Source organism: Glossina fuscipes, unplaced genomic scaffold (assembly GCF_014805625.2).
Source record: "Glossina fuscipes isolate IAEA_lab_2018 unplaced genomic scaffold, Yale_Gfus_2 0, whole genome shotgun sequence".
Lineage (NCBI taxonomy): Eukaryota > Metazoa > Arthropoda > Insecta > Diptera > Glossinidae > Glossina > Glossina fuscipes.
This window is the reverse complement of record NW_023998414.1, coordinates 35,858,679-35,881,520: the sequence shown is the minus strand read 5'-3', so window position 1 is coordinate 35,881,520 and position 22,842 is coordinate 35,858,679. Positions and strand designations below refer to the sequence as shown.

General features: G+C 32.8%; 1 protein-coding gene across 2 annotated transcripts in view; it reads left to right on the top strand.

Moving 5' to 3' along the window:
- Positions 1–22,426, top strand: part of LOC119643907 — a 25,588-nt gene extending 3,162 nt beyond the window's left edge. The window contains exons 1-4 of one of the 2 annotated variants that reach the window (XM_038043422.1): positions 8,987–9,183; positions 19,670–20,821; positions 20,880–21,380; positions 21,454–22,426. In XM_038043422.1, coding sequence (XP_037899350.1) covers positions 19,670–20,821; positions 20,880–21,380; positions 21,454–22,392 — 2,592 coding nt within the window. In that variant the 5' untranslated portion in view covers positions 8,987–9,183 and the 3' untranslated portion in view covers positions 22,393–22,426. Of the gene's footprint in view, positions 1–8,986; positions 9,184–19,669; positions 20,822–20,879; positions 21,381–21,453 lie in introns of those variants that run through there. The other variant, XM_038043414.1, reaches the window with a different exon arrangement.
- Positions 22,427–22,842: the final 416 nt, after the last annotated feature.

Here is a 22,842-nt window from a genome sequence, read left to right as displayed (position 1 = left end):
AATCGTATTCGAGCGTTATGAGCGATCCTCTAGCCATGACACTTGTCATAGCTTCTGTAGACTCGCCACAGATTTGACACCCCCGTGTAAATAGCTAAAAGAAAACTCTTCAGTATCAGCTGATAAGTCACAGACAGCACAAGGAAAAAATTATTTTGGTTAATTGACTTGCGGCACCGTTGTACGACCGTCAATTATCGCTTATTATTATTGTCTTATGCGTTATGCATTCTCTACTGATTGGCCAAGCGGCTAAAAAGGAATATTGCTTGAACGATAAGCATTATTTCTGTAAAGCTATTCACCAGAATAACTACCAGATTTTCCTGCAGTGTATTGACTTGTCGGGAATTATTCTTTAAAAGTGCAAAGCATATTATTTCGCGACGTCTCTGTTTACTCAATTTAGGTGCAGCTCTTTTCTGATAAAAAATGAAAAGTTAGATTACTGTTAACCTAATAAAAAAAAAGAAAAACAAAAGAAGAGAGAAAAAAAATCATTCTCTTGCTTAAGTCCATGTGACTTAAATGGAAAATTCTTATTGACTTTTAATTACATATTTGCATACCTGGATGCAGATATGATAGAGAGGTAGAAGATGAACCAGAGATTCTATATATTTCTACGTATAAAGCAACAAGTTGTCATTATATTCTCATATACGTTAAAATTATGATTTTTAAATAACTTCTGTGATCTTCTAATGTCCTTGATATTGGTGATATATAATGTAAATGCTTCGATAAATGAAAATTGAATCACAAAATTTTATAATCTTATGAAATATGGGAATGTGATGATGTTTGAGAAGTCATTTCGTATATAAATATTTTTTGCGATCTTCGATGCGATTTTGTAAACATTGCATATATAAAAACACTTAAATACTCCAGAATAAGTATTTTCAAATAAAATTTTACAAAAACCCATTACCGATGGCCGAATCAATATTTACTCTTAACAAATATCAAATATGCTATTAGTGCTACGGTTGATGCTGTTTTTGTGCGAGAATTTTTATGCAATTTTTTTTTTATTCGATTCGATCTTTTCTTGCACATTATATAAATATGAATGAATGATGTCTTTCCAAAAATGATGGTGACATTATCGTTCACTTAACAGTTCATGAATTCCGCTATGATAGCGGATGAAATATATATATATATATGTAGAGATCGAACTTTATAGCAAATTTCAAAAGCAGTTTCTTGTAATATCGACCGCGACTATCAAATCAGTGTTCGCAGCGTTGCGAAATCTCAAGTGTCAAGTGCAGTTTTATTTGATCGTAGCTATAGCGAACGCTCATAACACTTATCGATTGAGTTCCAAAAGCACTAAGTTGCGGCCACCACATACATAACTATTTCCCTCTCCATCCTGCTTTCTGGCGCTCATCATACTATACATATTAGAAAGGAAAGTAATTTCGGAAGAATTTCGTAACTCCACAAACAACTTCGATCGTTTATATTTGACTATCGCGGCAGCATTTACAAGTAGCTGATCAAATAATCTCATTATCGCAATAATTTATTACCGAGCGCGTATGATCACGAAAAGTGAATCGACTGCAAGCACCTCAACAGATGAGAGCGTTTACGAAATAATTAACAGCAAGAATATACGCATTTTTGATTACAGGTAGTAGGCCCGTCGATTAATGGACCTCTTTGAAAATTTGTGTCTCTCGATATTTAAAATGGGAACTTAAACGCTTTAAAATGTGTTCATGGGTAATTTTGTTATTTGGAAAGCATGATGTCGCTATTTTCAGTAGGGGGGGCGGGGGGGGGGGGGGCACTCTTTCACACAAACCCTATGCAATAAATTTGTTAGTGAATTAGTATGTGATGATGAAGTGATTTGTTATAACTAACTATTCATGAAATTTTTGAATAAATTTTTTCTCTTCGTGCGGGTAGAATAAAAACAGGTTCAATTGTATTTCCTTTAGTTGTGCATCATATCAAGCGAAACCTAGAATTTGTTTTTCATAAATTTCCAATTTGTTCGAAAATGAACGGGTTAGATCTATAGGAGCAAACCAAAGTATCCTCTATTCAGTTATGATAAACTATTAAATATTAATTTTAAGTTAACATTTTATTTAGGTTGAAAATATAGAACTTTTTCATTTTTCATTTTTCATTTTATTTGTTTATGTGTTTTTTTTTTTGTTTTTTTTTACTTCACAATCAAATTTAAATTGCATGAAACTTTTATACAACAAATGTATGTATGTTTTCTTCAATTGTTATCTATTAGGTTAGACGATGTATTTTTGTGCACGTGCATGGGATGTAACTACTGAAGTGTAAAATATGGTTTATGTATGTGACAATAATATTAACTTAAATGAGTAAACGTACAGATATGACAAATGTGTAACTCTCTATGGCACCAGACAAACAGCATAGACATACGCATGTTTTCCCAACATTAGTGTGCTCACAAAATCGTTCGTTTTAAAAAATTTCCTCAAGTTCGCAATATTTGCAACATTTTTGTGGCAAGGCGGCCCATTAATATGATATGATATATGAATAAATAATGTGCATCATACCTAACTAACTTAACCTAAACCCTGATCAAAATCGAAAACCGGTTCGTCTATAACACTTGAATTACCACAAACTCAGATGCTTCCTTTATACTATTATATAATTTACTTTATTCAAGACTTTTTCAATGTGAATCATTCATTATTGCAAGTACAGCAGTACAAGTAGGCGACTGGTGCAGGCGAGTTTGTATCGATTCATGTCTGAAGATTTTCCAGTTTTTCCCGATTAAATGATTAAGTGTGATCGAAATGACAATAGAACAGATGTTGACAACACAAAAATTATGGAAAATTGAAAATGACATCAACTCGTTGACGAATTCTCTCCATATGAAGGGGCAATCCCATCTATTTGTTGTGATATATTTATACAATGTTGTCGTAGTATGTGTAAATGGTTTCATTGAGAAGGAAAATTTTGGGAAATTACGCCCAATAAATTCATCCAATTTAATCAAATCAAATGGCATACGATATACGATATTCGATGTACGATATACGGAACAAATAAATCACCTCTGTATCTAATATCATTATATATATGTATATATATATATATTATTTTTATTTGTTTTATTCAAGAGAAATTATAAAAAAATTTTAATAACAGAAACTAATGAGTCACTCTAATGCCTGCATTCAAAAATGCAATGCATTCTGCTTGCGAAAAGAAAGCTTTCAAAATAAAAAATATATTAAAAAAAAAATAAAATAAGAAACTTTAAGCATTAAATGATAACAAAATTGACCTAAAAAGAAAGCAAAGATCTAACGATACAAGAAAAAAATTATGTTTTTTTTTTTAAATTGTTCATAGCTCCTAAACTGACAACAACAACAGCAATAATAGAAGCAACCATAAATTACAGTGTTAATCTTTTATGTTTTTCTTTTATACATAATCTGTGTTAGTCTTTTTTTTTTTTTTTTTTTTTTTTTTTTTTCTTCTTCTTACTCCAATTAACAGCAAAATTCCTTGTCGTAAATGGGGAGTTGAGTACAATAACCACAAGAACAAAAAAAAAAAACCGAGAAAGGAAAAGAGGAAGAGAGAGAGAGAGAGAGGATGAGTGAGTGAGTGATATAGAGGGAGCGAAATGGAAAAATAAACCAACTGCGAAAATCTTAAGTAAAAAAAAAAGCCGAGCGCCATAGATTTTCTTATGTTATTAAAAACGAACGGATATTATGTGTCTGCATCCATTATGCTTGTAATCCTTGGCAAATACTCTGTTAAGTAGTGTTATAAACTTAAGGAATACAAAAAAAAAAAAAAAAAAAAAAAAAAAAAAATGAAAAACATGAAAAAAGGATAACAGAGGAACGTACTTCTCCTCTATATATCTTTCTTTTCCATCTTATTATACTTGAGGCAATGAATCCATATTTCTTCTACCCTGCGAGCTGTCTGTATGTGCTTTACATATACAACCGCCCGTACAGGTCTAGATAACTACTATAGGAAAATACATACACGTTCCAACTTGCACTCCCTTTGCATTTATTACTCTAAATGAAAAATTATTATCCAAGTGTGTATGAAAAGTTATTCGTTAAGGCCGCTCTGTCGTTTTCTGTCTGTCTGCTTATTCCTCAAAACAAGAAAAGAAAAAAAAAAAAAAAACAAGCTAGAAATTTAAACATGTATCTTAAGTCGAATCTTCGATGCCCGCCTACTCACATTAGGAATGATCGATTGGTTCCCTTAGCTTTCATTCATGTGCGTCTTATTCGCACACCGTCTCTTTGCTTCAACTTTAGATGCAATTTTCAGACTTGATATGTAAATTACGAGTATATGCTCGATATTATTCTATTATGCTATTTCGCGATTGTCGCGATTGCGTCAACCTTCCGAGAATGAACAGTCAACAAACAGCATGATTGGAATTTTTTTTTTTTTTACGCCGATCAAGAACATATACATATATATATGTATATATAGTTCATAGGATCTCTTAGGCATTTTTCGTTGATGTTACAAATGTGCAATGAGAATTTATTATGCCGCCATCTCTTAGTGGCAGATAGAAGAAAACGAGAATAGGAGAAAAAAAGAGAAAAGGATTTCAAAGGTACAAAAGTACATGAGTTTAGGAGAACTTAAAAGTTGATGTTGTAAAGACTTTGAAAACATGATTTATTTTTTGATTAAGGTTTTTTAATAAATTTAATAAAGACCTAATTAATTAACTTAAATGAGTTTGTTTCTTTTTTTTTTTTTTTTTATTGTTTTTCTATATTATCATCACAAAGACAGCAAGTCATTCTCATAGTTTTCTTGTCGATTATTTTTAGCAATTTCGAGCTAATACTCAATGCGAAATGCTAATCAATTCACTTGAATTATTTTGGTCTAAAAATTTCATTGCTTTTCTGAAATTTCTCTTTCAACCTTGCAATCTTAACATTAAATATTTTGTCAATAAATACAAAATAACGTCACATGACAAAAAGTGAAACTTATTTTGTGTTGATTGTTGTTTTATTTTTTTTTTATTTATTTATTTATTTTTTTTTTTTTTCGCTTTTAAAATTTAAGTTAATTTACACACATGTACATATATTCATTCAAACAAGCAAGCACGCGCCCTAAAAGAAAGTTTAAGTACTGAGCATCATAAAGTTTCGCAAAGACGTCATTGCCAGCATTACGTTCACACAGTTTCACAATTATTGTCAATAACAACAGGTGCTTAACGATCACCCAAAAAAAAAAAAAAAAAAAAACAATAAAAAAAAACCTCTGAATTAATATTAAATTTAAGCGTTTTTATGCTCTTCAACAGACCTTAATAGAGTACATTGTGTGATATAAGTAACAGTTTGCATTAAAAAAAGTAGACAATAATACAAACGCCAATGCTATAGGCGTTCCACAAATAAAAAATTATTTATCCGTTATGCTACTAAAATGCTGTGAATCTGTAGGGCAAAGAGTTATAATGCGATGATTTTGAATTTTTTAAATGCTCAAAAAGTGAAAGGAACTTTTAACAAATTATTAAATCGAAATCTCTTAAAGACGACTTAACTTAAAACTTGTGAAATATGAGCTAACATAATTTATATATCTACATATATACTCTAAGGAGAGATTTTTATTTTTATTTTTTTAATTTTTATTTTTTATTTTTTATATTGACATGACACTTTTTCATTTCTTAAAATATTATACGTTAGCAACATTTTTCAATAGAAATCCGTATCAGCTTCAGGGTCAATAGATCAATATAGTGACTCGTTGATCAATTTTTAGGATCAACTAGCTCTAAAGCCAAACGGAAACTAATCATAGATCAATATCAATAAGTATGAGAATCGTCCGTTATCGTCGTTAGAATATCTTTTAAAAACAATAAATCAATATTTGGCAAAAAAGTAATAAACGTTTTTTGTATGATTGATTGCAAATTTTTGAATCGTATGCTTACTCCCATTATATGAAATAAGTCCTAAACGATTTATCGATTTAGCAAAATTCCAGTTTTAAATGTCACATCAAGCGGATCCATGGGAAATCCGCATCATTTCACACAAGCCTCAGTAGATCTTTGAATGGTTGCAGAACACATGATTTTTCTTTTTTATTCGCGAATAAAATCGAAAAGAAGAGATAAATTGCCGGCCAAGCAGTCGCATCGTAAAACAGATCACCAAATGACAGATAGACGGATGCTTAGACAAAATGTACATGCGAAAAGTAAACATGTAAAAAGATGGATTGGGCCGGACGGACGGACGGACAATCGGAGGTGGACAGATGGAGGAAAGAAATAACTAAACGAATGACTTCAACGGTCAAACGAAAAAACGTATCGTCAAGAATCTCAAGCTTTTAAATAATACATAACAGAATAAGAAGAAGAAAAAAAAGTTCATAGCGTTTTTTCATCATCGAAACGTAAACATATTTTTCGCTTACATTTCTAATCATATTATTAAACCGATTATATATTACTTCGATTGAAAACCTTTTGCCATTTGTTTTTTGCTAAAACCATTATGTTGTCGTTGTTGAACTTCTAGAATTTCTTGATGAAAAGCTAAGCCAAATGATTTCCACAGGTTTGTTTTAAAGTCAGTTTCACACCAGTAATTGAATCGTGCGAAAGCAATCACACTTGATAGCCTGACGTGATAAGGTCCGTTATAAGCCTCCACGAACTTTTCCCGGGTCATTTTCGTAGTAGAAGGAGAAGACTTTTCTGTTAGCACGGCGACAGTAAAAGGAGCAGCCACACGTAACGCCAATTTCGAGAAGCTCGTCATGCGCTATTCCTTTGCAATCCCGAAGTCTTGTCGTCCGCGACATGAACACAGGCTTTTCGTTATTCACTTGTTCACAGGCACTAAAATATCGTTACCAAAATAACGGCATTTTCAAAGCATCTATGAACTTTTTCCTTGATCCATTCTGATTTTTACAAGTACGCCTATTATAGAGCGGACCATGGCTCACCATTAAAGACCCTACACTGCTTCATTTGATGCAATTACTTATTCATATAAGGGCTTTTCACAATAAGATATCATATGGGAAGCGGTTGAAAAATTGATCCGAATCAAAACATTTTCAACAATTTTCCTCCTTTGGCCAGAGCACATTGGTGTTCCAAGTTTCATCAAAATATCTCAAAAGTTGCGATCTGTAAATAGAACAACAAAAGCACAAGGACAGATATCAGTCGGACAGAATGATAGAGACAAACTTAGATCGATCTGAATCGATCGGTATACTAAAAGGTAGTTTTGGATCTGGTTATTCTATATATCCGTACAAACTTGAGATAGCCTCGCACAACAAGCGGTGTAGGGGAATGAAAATAGGAATTTTGATGCTTTTATTACGGAGAGAGAGACAAAGAGACAGAGAGAGAGACAAAGAGAGAAAGAGAGAGAGAGAGAGAGAGAGAGACCGTTTTCAATGGCAACAGTACAATAACGTCTTGCTTCTTCATAAGGTGATCAAGTGTGATCTTAGAGGTTTGCTTAAAGCTTAAAAAAGAATAAACCACAATCCCGTTATTTTTAATCTGATAAACACTAGATCATCCCGTACAAGTCCTATCCAGATTTTATTATTCTTCACAACTTTTCCTGCTTTATTTTTACTTTTCTATTTTCTTAGCTGCTTCTGTTCATTTTTCTTTTTTTTTTTTCTTTTTTTTTTTTTTTTCAAAGTTATGATTATACCTTAACGTCTTTAACCATCAAAAATATTATGTTTATGGTACGGTGTAAAACTGTGACTACAGACTTAAAGTCGCCGAAAGCAATTTATGGTAACGCAAAGTATTCGTGGCTTTATATATATATATTTTTATGGTTTTATTTCATTATTTTTTGTAACAACTTGTCACGAGCTCATTTAAAGAAACACATAAATGTTAAAGAAGCTAAAAATAAAAAATGCGGTAATAAAGTGAAGATGAAGCTAAAATAAAGCTGCCACAAGATGTTACTTGGGTTATAAAATCTCAAACCCAAGACGGTTGTTTGTCGTGGCCCGCTGCCGGCCCGGTTGCTTGCTTGATTGCATATCTTCGTTCGTTCAAAGTCAAAAACAAAAAAAACAAAATTGAAAAAAGCTATTTATACTCTTGTTCCCTATTTATTTCGCTCTCACCGAAGTCGGGCATGCGAGAAAATTTAAGCGAAATAATAAATAAAGTGAAAACTTTTACTTTCATTGAAAACTAGTAGTCATGTATACAACACAGCTGGGCATCTGCACAGATGACTAGTTGTTGTTGGTGGTGTTGCCTTTTAAGTTGCTTAGCTTAGCTGTGTGACGGTTTAACAAAGAAGATGCCACTCTCGAGCCACTAGCAGCTTGTGTGAATTACACCTTTTTAATGATTTTCTATGGGCTGAGAAAAATGATTGCAAAACATTTCTCTTGAATTTCCTGTTTATGGTTTCCATCTTTTTTTTTTTTTTTTTTTTCTTTTTCTTTTTGTGCTTTTATCATACATTTTATAATCGAACTTGAACAAATTGAGTTTGCTTTTCTTTTCCTCTTTTCCTCTTTTTTTTTTTTTTTTTTTTTTTGTTTTTTGTTTTAAACTTTTGCCGTGGCATTTCAAAATCACTGAAGTTTATAAAGGTTTTTCAACTTTTTTTTTCTAAACAAGAAACGTGGACATCAAGTTAAACTTTACTACTTCTCACTTAACTTTAAACATTAGATGCGGAAATATTTTAAATATTCTGACCAATGCGGGATGACTTTACACTTTGCTTAATCGTGATGGTGTCGCATCATATAAAAAAAAAAAAAAAAAAAAAAAACTTAAAAAACGAAAAAAACATTGGAACAAAAGAAAAATTTAGGGACAATGCCCTAAAAAATACCACTATCAACATTACCATCATCATCTTCATCATCATCATCGTCGTCGTCGTCGTCATTACCATTGGCTCTTATCGGTTTTTTAATAAACATAATCTGGAAAGCAAGCAAATTATATTCGTATTTAGTGAAAGTTAGAGGAAACCGAAAATATAAACGCGTGACACGCCCTGAAAGCGTAAGCGCTCTAGTGCAAAATTATGCCATAACATATCCGGCGGCATTGCTTATACATAAAAATACGCCATCATATGTGGGGTAATGCATACTTTAAATCTAATCTACTCTCATCATCATCATACACATGCATACACACACACACACACACACGCACACATACACGAAATTTAAGTTAACATGTGCACTTATCCAAATATTCATCGCGCAAAGCAGAAGACAAAGAGCATAAAAGTGATGTAAATTATTGCGTAACACCATTTTTGTGCAATCATATAGGACTTTGGGAATATTTGTACAATATCCGGACAAAATGGCTAACTCCATATCCATATGGGTTAACGATGGGTATTAGGAAGATGATGAGATGAGCAAGCGTCTTTTTCAAGTGACATCGATTTCCGTTGTATTACAAAAGTGATTGCGCGTACGCTGAAAATCTCGAATAACTGAAACAACGCGTCGACACCATTGCCCCCAGGGTCATACAACTAAACAGATTTGTATTGAAGAAAGAAGAAACAAAAAAAAGAAGAAAATTAACAAAGAGTATTAAAAGATAACGACGACTATATTAAAATAGATTATTATCAGCCTTTACGGAAGACAATGTTTAAAACTGGTGCGAAGCGTGTGCCATAGGACCAATGAAGTTTTCCCAAATCGAAATTATACGCAAAACAAGCCAGAAGTTTACGTGTCATGTTGAAGGGAAGAAAGCCAGCAAAATGCTCAATCAAGTTTGGCATATATAAGGTTGAATATTTGACTATTTTACCTCACTTCATCCAATACAATTGTACAATTGCTCGTCATGTCCTAGGAAAAAAAAAATTAGCTACAAACAAAAAAAAAAAAAAAAAATATGCGACACACAGGCACAGAAGATAAACTGACATGATTCAAATTTGGTCAATTTGAATTTTCTTGTCAATGAGCTTATTATTCTTCTTTTATTTTTATCATAGGCCACCGAAAATTACAATTGCTTATATATTATCATATATAAGTAAGTTGACATACGAAATCGTATAGAGGAAAAGATTAGAAAGATTGACTTATGTAGCGTAAACTGTCTTTATATATGTATATATATATATATATATATATGTTTATATTTTAAATCTTTATCTTATACCAATTTTCGTAATGCGATAGAATATACTAGACCTTATTGCCACATTTCTGCACTGTTGCCTTCCTTTCTGTGAAAATGTTTATACAAGTGAGGGTTCAGTAAATGGTCTGTCTCATCCTTTTTAAATTTCCATTATTGCTTTAACGCATCGAATTACTTTCGTCTATCAATTATGCTTTTCTTTTTCTTTTTCTTCTTCTTTTTTTTTTTATAATATATGAAAGAATTGCAAATGCTTTCGTGAAGGCGTTCAATTTATTTGCTTAAGGGAACTGTTGTCACGGTCAGAAGGCGAAGGATCTATAAATTACAAAATCAAAGTTATACTCTTGCAAAATTTGTCTGATAAACTTTGTTAATAGTTGAGATGTCAGTGCTTGCTATTATGTATTTAGAGCTGTTTCGGTCCTTACAATCCCAAGACCAATAATGTTAATTTCAAACAATGCGAGTAAACAAAGCGAATGACTGCGCTAAACAAAGTTCAATAAATTCAATCATTTTAATTTACTTAAAACGCACGCCAACCAACTTTTCAGCTCGTCATGACTGTAAACTCTTGACATTGAATTCAGTAAAAGAAAAACGAAAATATTAAATGCAATGACTAAAGAAAAAGAAAGAAGATTAAGAGAAAATATTTTTTTTTTTTTCGCTTTTTTATTTTAAACAGTAAACATAATAAAATTATGTATAAATGTTGATTAATGAAGCGGGCTTTGCGTGCTCGAATCAACAAAAGGAAAACTCAAATGCATTGTTGCTTTTTGCGAAGTAATATCTAGTGTGATTGAATTAATTTCCATCGTTTTTTTTTTCTTTTCTTTAGTGGCTATAACCTAATGGTTATAACCTTTTGCAGCTTTCCAGGCAAAGTGTGTCTTTCTCTCTCTCTCTTTCTCTCTCTCTCTCTCTCTCTCTCTCTCTCTCTCTCTCTCTCTCTCTCTCTCTCTCTCTTTCTCTCTCTATCTATCTATCTATCTATCTATCTATCTATCTATCTATCTATCTATCTATCTATCTATTTATCTACCTATGTCTCTCTATTTGCCTCTCTCTCACTTTCTTTCTATCTCTTCCGCTGGAAGAAGTAAAGCAAAATATTTATTTGCATTATAGAGATAATTTGCATATAATCGTATACTCTTGCACAGCAACATTTAATGTTTACACCGTTCGTAATTGATGTTGTTGTTTTAGAAGCTTCCAAAAGCTACTTATGGTCGCATCTTGAGCCAAACAATATCAATTTGAAGAGGTCTTTATTCCAAGCGTTAAAGCAATGTTTGCTTTCCTTAAAAAGCACAAAAAAGAACCCTCTTTTAAGCTTTTGGCAGAAGGAGCCATTGAACGCCTCTTGGCTTCAACATACATCGCATTCAACTTCAATTGTTCTTGAGCTAAGCTTTACGAACACGTTTAAGAACTTTTAGTTTTTTGCCAACATTTACTCCTTTGCTGCCCGATAAGTTCCTTCAATAGATTACAGTAATCGCCGCAACTCTCTTTTGGTTTTCGGTTACAAAAAAAAAAAAAAAATCCATTTGGAAAATTCGCTAACAGCGATATGTGCCAGATTGCAATGGATTCCCTTATGCAGGAAGATTAAAGTCTGCTATCTATACCGTCACTTGTATCGATTGAAATCATGAAACAAGTTGAAGGCAAATCATATTTCAAATAAAAGAAATTAATTCAAGTGCAAACAATTGCGAAATTGTTAAACCAATATTATGCAGCCTCAAGCTTAAAATGTTCCAAGTTGTTCAAAATCAAAACCAATAACAAAATGCTAAAAACAAAAACAATTGAACTGCAAACCGCCGCTCAGCACTATATAACGATAATGGTTTATTTATGTTTACTTGGCCGATATCAATTGATTAACTTTTCCATTATATGGCAAAAAAAAAAAAAAAAAAAAAAAAAAAAAAAATTGTGTTGTTAATAATATGATAATGATTGTGGATGATACTGACGACAATAATGATGTTATGCGGTGACGGTAATTGTTATTATTATTATCATTATTATTAAATAATATCGTTGGATATCTATTATGCTTGGAATTTGTCTGAGTGAGTGCGAATAAGCAAACGAGGCGACGCTACTTATTCCGCTCATGCTATTCAATCTATTTGCGAACGAACATTCATATACATGCATATACAAGGTTAGGAGGCAATTATTTATGGCTGAAAATTGGTTTACATGGCATTCATAACCATATTTAGTTCGCTCTATTAATGCTTGGCTTTATTATATGACTTTGAAGATAAATAAAATATTTAAAGTACCATCACAGTAACAAAATGTGTAACTTTGTATGTATATATATATATATCTATATATGTATGCTTAAATAAGTAATTATAATATGTTATGTTATAACATAAACATAAAATAAAGTAATTAAATGTCAAGCACCTACGCGTTTAATAATAATGTTTATAATGGTTAAGTATGTCGTCGCATAACCGAACAATAACAATAATATTAAATTTAGATAAAACATTTTTATAAACGAAAATTTAATTCTCACAATTATAAAAAGTCTAATAGTAAAAGAAAAAAAAAAAAAAAAAACAACACAAAAGCACAAAAACAAAAAAAACAAAAAAAGAGATAAATCCGTTTTTCAGCATTAAAAAGTAACAACAACTTTCACTTGTCATTTGCTATCTGAACTCATCACTGAATATGAGCAATTCGTAAAAAAAAAAAAAAAAAAAACAGCAACAACAACAGCAACCAACTGTTGTTTTACATGCCTGCATTGAAAACGAAACAAATCGAAAAGAAAATATGCAAAAGAAAAACAAACGCATATACAATAGATTAACATACATACATACACACACACATATATACATATATATGTATATATACAATACTTTAATAATAGAAAAAGCAAAAATTTATGCAAACAAAAAACCCTTAAAAATACAAAATAACGAAACACACTGGCCCGGAGATGCCAATTAAACACAAACTTCATTTATAATGCAAGCTTGCAGTGTTTCCCAATTATTTTTACTTTAAAAAAAAACATCCATCAGTCAACTTAAAAAATTGCTCAAGTAATTCGCGGAAATTCCTTTCACACACAATCATAAAGTAGGTCCGGCTTTTTTTCCTTAGATGATTCCAACTGATCGTTTCATATGCATTTTACTGTCACTTTGGTTATCTAAATTATCTAAATCACTTTGGTTACAAAAGTTGATATACGTGAGGGATATACTAACATGTATTGTATAATCACCACATAAAATAAGATAAAATCCGCTTATAATGATCGACATCCAAGAATGATATAACTCTCAGCAAGAGTCTTAAAATTCTCTTATACCTGATCGATATCAAAGAAAAATGTAACTCTTAGCAAGAATCTTAGAATTCACTAGCACTGATCGACATCCAAGATCGACATAACTCTTAGCAAGAGTTTTAGAATCCATTTGTACCGATCGACCTCTCAGAATGATATAACTCTTAGCAAAAGTCTTACAATTCACTTATACCGAACGACATCTAAGAATGTTGTAACTCTTGCCAAGAGTTTTAGAATTCACTTATACTGATCGATACCAAAGAAAGATATAACTCTTAGCAAGAGTATTCGAATTCACTTGTACTAATCGACTAATCCAAGATCTCTTGCCCCTTAGCAAGGCTTTTTAGGCTTAGTGAGAGTCCTTACATTACCTTATATCTTATCTAATCATCTCTTCCATCTAATAACTTTTAGCTTAAATCTTGGAATATTTCCCCTATATCTTATGAATGTCGATTATTGAAAGAGTTAAGCAAGCTTTTGCAAAATATAATTCGAATGCTAATTGAGAATTACAAAAGTAACTATGGTCTATGGAGTTGTTTGCAATTACCTTTCATTTATTAGTTCGTTTCTCAATATAAAATTGACTTTTATGATTTATGGGAAAGATTTTGTTAAGTTTGCCGTTTTCTATTTGTTTTGTGTCGCATATTCAATTTTAAAGTCCGCAACTCGTGATAATCGGTAGCCAGTTAAGCTATGGACTAATTGGCTCAAATTTATGCGCCCCTCAAAATCATTGCTACAAATGAACAAATGTAGCGCTTATTTGATTTGATTTTCTCCTTCAAAGTACATACATACATACATACACACACACACACACACATACATAAATCTATGCAAAGAAAAATAGGAGCAAAATAAAACATTTGTATAAATTGTGGGTCACTTGAGCTGTGAATATTAGAAATCAATTTTGGTGGCACTTACAGTTTAACGACTTGCTTTTCAGCATTCAAAGCACGCACTACTCAGCGATATATTATTATTTTTATTTACATACTTTTTTTATGTTTGTTTTTCTTTAAAAAAAAAAATAAATAAATAAATAAACCGTTTGAACGTTTGCCAACTTACATATCATAAATACTGATATAAATATGATTATGAAACCTGGGTGTGGTTGTCTATGACATAAGGAAAATCGTTTTGATCTCTACCGCTTAAAACGATTGCTTTTTAAAAATTTCACATGAAATTATGATGCAGCCTATGCTTAATCTTACTTTTAAGAGTTCAAGCAGAGCAAGACAACTATAATTTTTTATAATAAAATGATTAAAGTGATAAGGCTAAGCTTATAGTGATGAAAGCAATTGTTACTTCAATCCATCACTCACTACGGTTGCTTCTACACTCGAATTCGAGGAGAAGCTTAGCAAGCAATCAATGATTAGTTTTCTATGCATTGAATGCAATTCTTTTTTTTTTTATATGCAAGCAATCATAGAAACAAAGCTACAGCGACTAAGAATTCGGTTTCAATCAAGCTCATATTTCTCTTAGGAGATCTCTATAAGAGCATTAAGAATTTCTCTGCATGCGGCGGAGAGAGTGACAACGTTAACATGACCGGCGAAGATAATAATAAAAATGACCAAATAAACATAACTTTTGTACCATTTGTCTAACACGACGGATAGACAAATCATTTGGAGAAGAGAAGTTATTTTACAAGAGGCAGGATGACAGAATGACTTCTCATTACATTTTAGAAAATACTTTCTATACATCATTTCCTCTTTAAATAGATGCCTCGTAATGAATTTAATTTCTGCTTAGAAAATGACAATAAAATAATATATAAGCGATTTATTTGAAAAGTCACTTAAGTCCATTTATTTCAATATACAAACATATTACAATTTTTCAAAACTATTATGTCTTTCTTATTTGATGCTATAAAGTTGAATTCAACTTTTCCACGCAACATCGATATTAGGGGAATCATATGTGCGATAATACTGAAACTTGTACACTTTCACTTCGACAATTTTTTTATATTTCCAAATTGATGGTAGAACACCATAAGGTAAGGACATAAGTCAAACACAAATATAATACATTTTTTTTTTTTAAAGCAATTTGTGCTCAAGTAGAAGATTAGAAATAAATTTTGATCATATTATACATGACAAGTAAAGGCGCTATTTTGACTTAGGGCCAATCATTAAATACCGAAATACAGAAAGAGATTCTTCATCGCTTGCTATAATGAAAGATGAGTACATCTCAAATGCCTCTGTCTGTTGCGTACATTTGTACCACAAGTGTTGTGTTGTGTGTCATGCTGTGATCTAATCACAGGTAAAAGCCACCTTTACTTAAAAGAACAATGATTTTTTGTCTTTTAAGAATATGATCAATAGGCGATAAGTTTCGTCTTGATTGATTTAATTTTTTCCCTCTGAATGGAGAATTTGCCTAAACGCCACAGAAAGGCTTAATTCTGGACAGGCATAGAAATCTGCTATGATTGCAGCAATATTCGATTAAAAAATGATTCATAGTAAGCGAGTTATTCTAAAGATAGGCGACTTCCAGTATAAATGACTGAATGAGAACTGAAAGGTATCCTTAGGAGCGGACTCTGCCAGCGAAATACTATACTATTTTTGTAATGTAAAATTGTATGCCTACAATGACAGATTTCGTAACGTTCGTATATCTTAATTAAAAAAAACAAACAAAAAAAAACAAAAAAAAAAAGTAGGAAAATTTAATTCGGCCATGACCGAATCTTTTATACCCATCACTCTTACCCTAAAGACCATGAATGTTTTAATTCTTCATTTGTTCTTTACAATTTTTTAAAGCAACATATAAGAAAATGTTTTACTGGTTGGGCGAGGATGGGCGCTGAGGAATGTCGACAAATTTATTTGCTCAAGAGCTTTGCAACAACCCGAAAAAAGTCTCAGACATTCCATAACGTAGATATATTCTTGATTAGGATCAAATTCTGAATCGATTTATCCGTTTGCACGTCTGTTTAATGCTTCTTCAACACCCTTCAACCCCTGACCGTAAAAAGGTAGATATCGGCTCTAAATTTGCAAAAAAAAACATTGGAAATGAGCCAAACTAGGCAAAGGTAATGAACACCTCTCTGGCCGTCTCACTTATTACTCATAAACTGCAACGGACACGACAATAAATATTCCAACGTATATTCTAGAAGACGATGAGCATGAAAATTTACCTTTTTTTTTAAATCAAATATAATTTTCTTTCTTCCTATTGATGAAGCATTTGATCATTACGTCGGATAGACGATCAATGCTCATATTAAACTTGCTTAATACTATTGGTAGAGCGAGTTCGAAGCGCAGTCATTTCCTACATTAGTTTTAATTTCCGAAAATCGAGTAAAATCTTTTCTTTTTTTTTTTTTTTTGATTTCGGTACACTTTGAGGGCGATATTGTTAAAATTCGGCGAAAATCTTTGATCGTAAATTGCAATTACCTTGAACAAGTCACAAGTCACACATATATCTTCTTCTTATATCTTCTTCGTACATTGCAGTGCATATGCTAGTAGCTAGGACGTCCAACACCCAGTTATGGATGACTCAGGTTCGATTCCTGTTGCGATGAACAAACTTGTCCCTAAAAATTGTATTTCTATCAGATATGTGTTGCGTATGTGTACTAATAAAGAGCAAATTCTGCATAAGGTATGCAGGAATAGAATTATTCTGTGCAGAATTTTCTCAATTCTCTATGAACTCGCAGTTGTACCGCATGGCGACAATGTGTACACTCGGGTAGAAAGTGTATTAAACAGAAGGAAAGCCTGCAAATTTCTGGAAGCTGTGTAAAAATTTTGATACATGCTTAATCGAATGCTAAAGTATTCTTATCTGGTGTGCTCGCAAAAATGTTAAGTGTTTCTTTCGCACACATACTCTGTAGGTAAATTCTTGATGAATGAAAAATTTTCCCTAGGGGAAGAGGGCATTAAAACATGCATGAGTTGCATCAAGTGGTTCAAGAATTCATATCATTTTTAGTTAGCATTTCAATTAGATTGAACATACGGGGTAAAACTAAGTCTCGAGTTATTGAACTCCGGCGTTTATATGTCTCTTGATCAAAAAATGAGGTGAAGTTGTTTGTAAAATGAGAAATCTTTATTCATTCTTCGAAATCTCTGAATTTTATCGCCTCCCAAAAAGTTCTTGTCAGGCATACGCATCTATGCCAACGTTTTAACTATCCTCAAAACAGCCTGACAGAGTGTTGACCTAAAATGTGTTTTTTTTTTTTTTTTTTTTTTGCTTTGACCAACTCAATCGAGTCGAAACGGTGTCCACGAAGCGGTCTTTTGAGTTTGCTGAACGTGCAACGGCAAGTCAATACGTTGATTGCGAAACGAAATGGATTAAGTTTTTGGCGAAATGGTTTTGCTTGACCCAAATGAATTGTTCCCAAAGTGTCAACTAGGTCCCTAATTGTCAATCGATGGTTTTCGAATATTAAATCTTTAATTGCTTTCACGTGGCTTGCATCGATAGATGTTGGCCTTCAAATCGTTCTCGAACTAAAAATTTTTTTTTTTTTTTTTCATTTGCAAACTAACCTTATTGCCAATTGTCCTTTGAAACAACCTTAGAGCTTCCGCGCAAAATATATTCAATCCGTGAATAAAATTTCATGCATACTCTTTCCTCGAAAATATCAGAAGTAGTAAAAATCGAAGACCCTGATTTTGTTATGTTTACAAAACTATACATAACTCCACAGCAATTGGATATATTGACATGAAACTCGACATCGATGTGAGAAAAAGCAGCTACAAGTTCGTGAAAGAAGAAACAAACACAAAGTCATTGCATCCGCGTAATTGATGTCGCAAAAAATCGTCTTATCTTTTATGGACTATAGTAGAAAATCAAATGGATTGTGTTCCATATCACGACGCTATTAAGCATGAAAAAATGTATGTACCCGTCCGCGAAAGGTATTTTATCTTATTGATAACCTTTTTTTGAAATATAACTTAATCGAAAGGTCTTCAGCGCATATTTCGTTTCAATTGCTTCTATCTCTTTATCTTTATCCGCTTTAGTGAATGTTTTCTTTTTAAAAGGTTCAAAGTGTTATAAAATATTCACAATGATTGTAATTTTAAATGATTTAATGATCATAAAAATGATCTAAAAGGAAAAAAAAAAAAGAAAAAAAGTCGTTGCCATTCATAACGGTAGCTTCACTAATTACGTGTTGAGTTTTTAATTAAAATAATGCAGTAAACTGAACAAACCGCAGGTGAAAGTGAAAAACCACGAAAACCAAATAATAAAATATGCAGAGATTTCATGAAATTGAAATTTTATTTTTGTTTTTTGTTTTTTTGTTTTTTTTTTCATTATAAACCGTTTGAAATTTTAATTAGATATATACGAAGAATTATTGATTGAAATTTAAAAAAAAAATGTTATAAATTGTTTCTCTATAATTTAAATGAGATTAAATAATATTTTTTAAGATAAATGTTTAAGATAATTTTAATTGAAATGATGCTATGGCCATTTAATGCTTCAATAAAATTGGGGTTACCTTTTTGGGGAGATACATTGGGAAGTGTACGATACTATTACATATTACTTTCTTTTGTCATCCGTAATTGGATTACTTAATAAGCTCTAAACTCCACTATAAACTTTTATTCTAAAAAATAATTATCCGTTTGTTGTCTTTGAAATTATGTTAAGGTAATAACTCTGTTATCCTATTCTCTTAAGGTGAATTTTGATGAAAATTGGTGAAAAGTTGGAGAAGTGAATTATATCATTTGGCATAATATCTCCAGATATTAAAATCTAAACAATTCTGCTACTTATTCGTTGCGTTATCGTGGTATTAACTGAAAAATTCTCTTCTCATTCTCTCTCTTCGACTGTTCGATTAGTGCATTATTCCGTTATTCAAATCAAATGAGATTCATTAGACCCAACTAAATCTTACGAATTTAATTAACACTCAGGCACTTTTATGTGAAATTCACGGTCATTTTGAATGAACTTTTTGCACGATTTCTTATTCATGTACTTATATGTGTACTTTTTCAATTTAAATTTAGATGTTCTTGCAGTTCTCATTAATCATAATATTATTCGCTTATTCTTCGGAAGCCATACAAATCAAACCCCAGCCAGTATATGGACCACCATCTCAGCGGGCACCACATCGAGAATATGGTGTACCTCAGCAAATACCTTTTCATGAATACGGCCCGCCAGCTATAAAGTATGGGCCACCCAAGTTGCCGTTTATTGGTGGTGGCGGAGGTGGCGGTACCAACAACTATGGAACATCTTCAAGTTTGTATGATCAAATTAAATCGTATTTCGGCGTACCAAAACCTTTTTATGGACCTCCTCACGTTATACATAAGCCAGCCAATAAATATGGGCCACCAAATCAACCAGCGTTACACTATGGCCCACCCAGACCAGCCCCTACTTATGGGGAAACTAAGCCAGCACCAACCTATGGTCCACCACCGCCACCTCTCAAATTTCAACATAAACCTTCTTCTACTTATGGACCGCCTAAGCCTGTTTATGGTCCACCGCCATCAGCGCCACAGTCGTTACCTTTAGTTCAACCAGCTTTGTCATTTAAAACTCAAAACCAAGCAGCTACTTCATATGGACCACCCCCTTCAGGACCGCTTTTTCAATCACCTCAACAAATTTACGGTTCTCCGCATCATCATGAATTAGTTCCAAATTTTAATCGCTTACCCGAAACTACTGTTATACTAACGGGCACTAATCAGCAACATCAACACCACCAACAACATCCCCAACATCCACCTATTAAACAAATACAAATACATGTTGATAACAATGGTCATGGGCATAATGGCGGTGCTGCTCAGACCCCTTTTCATACAGCATGCGAAGGTTGGAAACCAATTCCTGGTCCAGTGGGAGCCTATATTGAACACAATAATATTGAAACTCAAACTGGATATAGCCAAGTAACTCAGAGTCAGCCTATAACCGCTCTTAAGTTAGCTAATGGTAACAATGGCGGTTCGAGTTTAACCGATGAGCAGCTAATAGCCGTTGCTTTACAAGCGAGCAATTTCGATGGTGGTGATAATTCTATACATCAAAACATATTAACACAATCCATTCCGCTAACAAATTCTGGCCATGATTTTAATCAGCAGCGACATCAACATCAACATCACCTAAACTCCATCGAAACAGACGCATTGCAGGTAAGTAGCAAAAATAACCTCAAGTGATATTATTCAAGCTAATCGAATTTATTTTCAGCTATCATTAGCGGCTATTGAGGGTGACTCGTATTCGAAACCCCCGCCCGATTCATTTGCACCCAACTCTCTGCATGCCTTGAAATTTACGAGCGGAATATACGGACAACCACCTCCACTAAGTCATGGATCAGCAGCGGATTTTGTCCGTCACCATGCGCAAAACGGCTTGGGTATACAATATGGTAAACAATCGGGTAATTTACATACATTTCCTCCGCCGGCCTTACCCCCACCAAACAAACCAGTCGTCTTCCGACCTCCAGTACCACAGGGCTTAATAGAAACCATTGGAGCTACGGTACAGCATGTAGATAAATATGGCGTTAGGCCGCCAGTACAAGTGCCCACTTATATACCTCCAGCCGCAAGTGAAATTGCGCAAGGTTCCGGCAATAATATACATTCCGAATATGGCGTACCTCCACCACCATCATCACAACGTACGGATTTAATTGAGCAACAACTGCCCGAGCACCAAACGCCACAACTATTTGTTCAGGTACCCTATTAAATACTTTACGCTATAATTAGCAGAATTAACGACACGCAATATCGCTCTTAAATACTTGCAGGTAGAACAGCTCCAGCAGCAACAAAATGGTAACATAAATAACGAATATGGGCCGCCACCATCGCCATTATTGACCCCAACGCAGACAGGATCAATCAATTATGTCGCCCCTCAGCAACAATACTTACCACCTCCACAGCAAAATCACTACAGTGATGCTCCGTATGCCTCAAGTAACCGGGCTAACTTTGAGAATGTTTACAGCGCCAGTGAAAATAATGCTCAATCCTTACCACTGCAGCAGGAGGGAAAGTATCAGACGAGCGATTGCCGGCAAGGTCCCAATTTATTAAATGCAAATTTAATTAGCCAAAGCGTACCTGTCGCGGAACGACACTCACAATATGTCACGGGTCCGGCAAATAGTTATGGGCCACCACCTTCTGGTGGAATTGATCATTTAGGTTTTGCTTCAGAAAAATCGGCAATCTCCGCTCTACCTGAACACATAAATACTGACTTATTGCCTGGGCTAGAAGGATTAAATGTTATATCTGCGCAGAAGTCGGAGGGAATTCAATTACCAATCGAACACAATAATCATCCCAGTCAGTTGGCTCACACGTATCAAGTGCAATTCCGAGGCGGGAATAACGAGCAATCATCTAAGCACGAAGAAATTCTATCCGAAGATTTATTGCAGACTATTCTTAGCGCTATTGAAGAGCCACAGCAGCAACATCAACATTTGCCATCTAATCATAAAGCCGAAAGTCGTTCGGATATTGCGAATCAACTCGAACGCAATCATAATTCGCATAACGATCCTGATCCCTCCTCTCGACAAGAATATCAACTAGAAGATCACAGTGACAATCGCGCCGAAGCGAATCAAAATTTTAATGCAATTATAGTAAATGAAGAACAAGAAGAAGCCAAAAATATTGAAACAGAGAATGAAGAGGAACATAATACAGCTTTTCATTCTCGAATGAAATGAATTCTAGTTATGACACATCTCAAAAAAGCAACATATTATTATTATTATTTTATTTTATTTTTTAATTAATTTTTTTTTTTTTTTTTTTTTAAGTAATTCTTTCTATTTATTTACTACCTAAGTTGAAAAATATATATATATATATATATATATATAATTGTATATATATGTATGTATGCATATATATATATATATACATATATAAATATATACGTTCGTTGGTAAGTTTCATATGTAAGCGTACAGAACAATTTTAGAGTACTTCTCTATGAAATTGCCATAAATTTAGGTCAAACAGTCATATGGATTATATAAACTAGAAAAGTTTCGAAATTTAATCCACAATGAATCGATTATAACCAAATAGTTTATAAATTTATTTTAGTAAACATAAATTTCAAAATAAACCCTAAATTATTATTTAATATGTTCAATAATTAAAATTTGAAA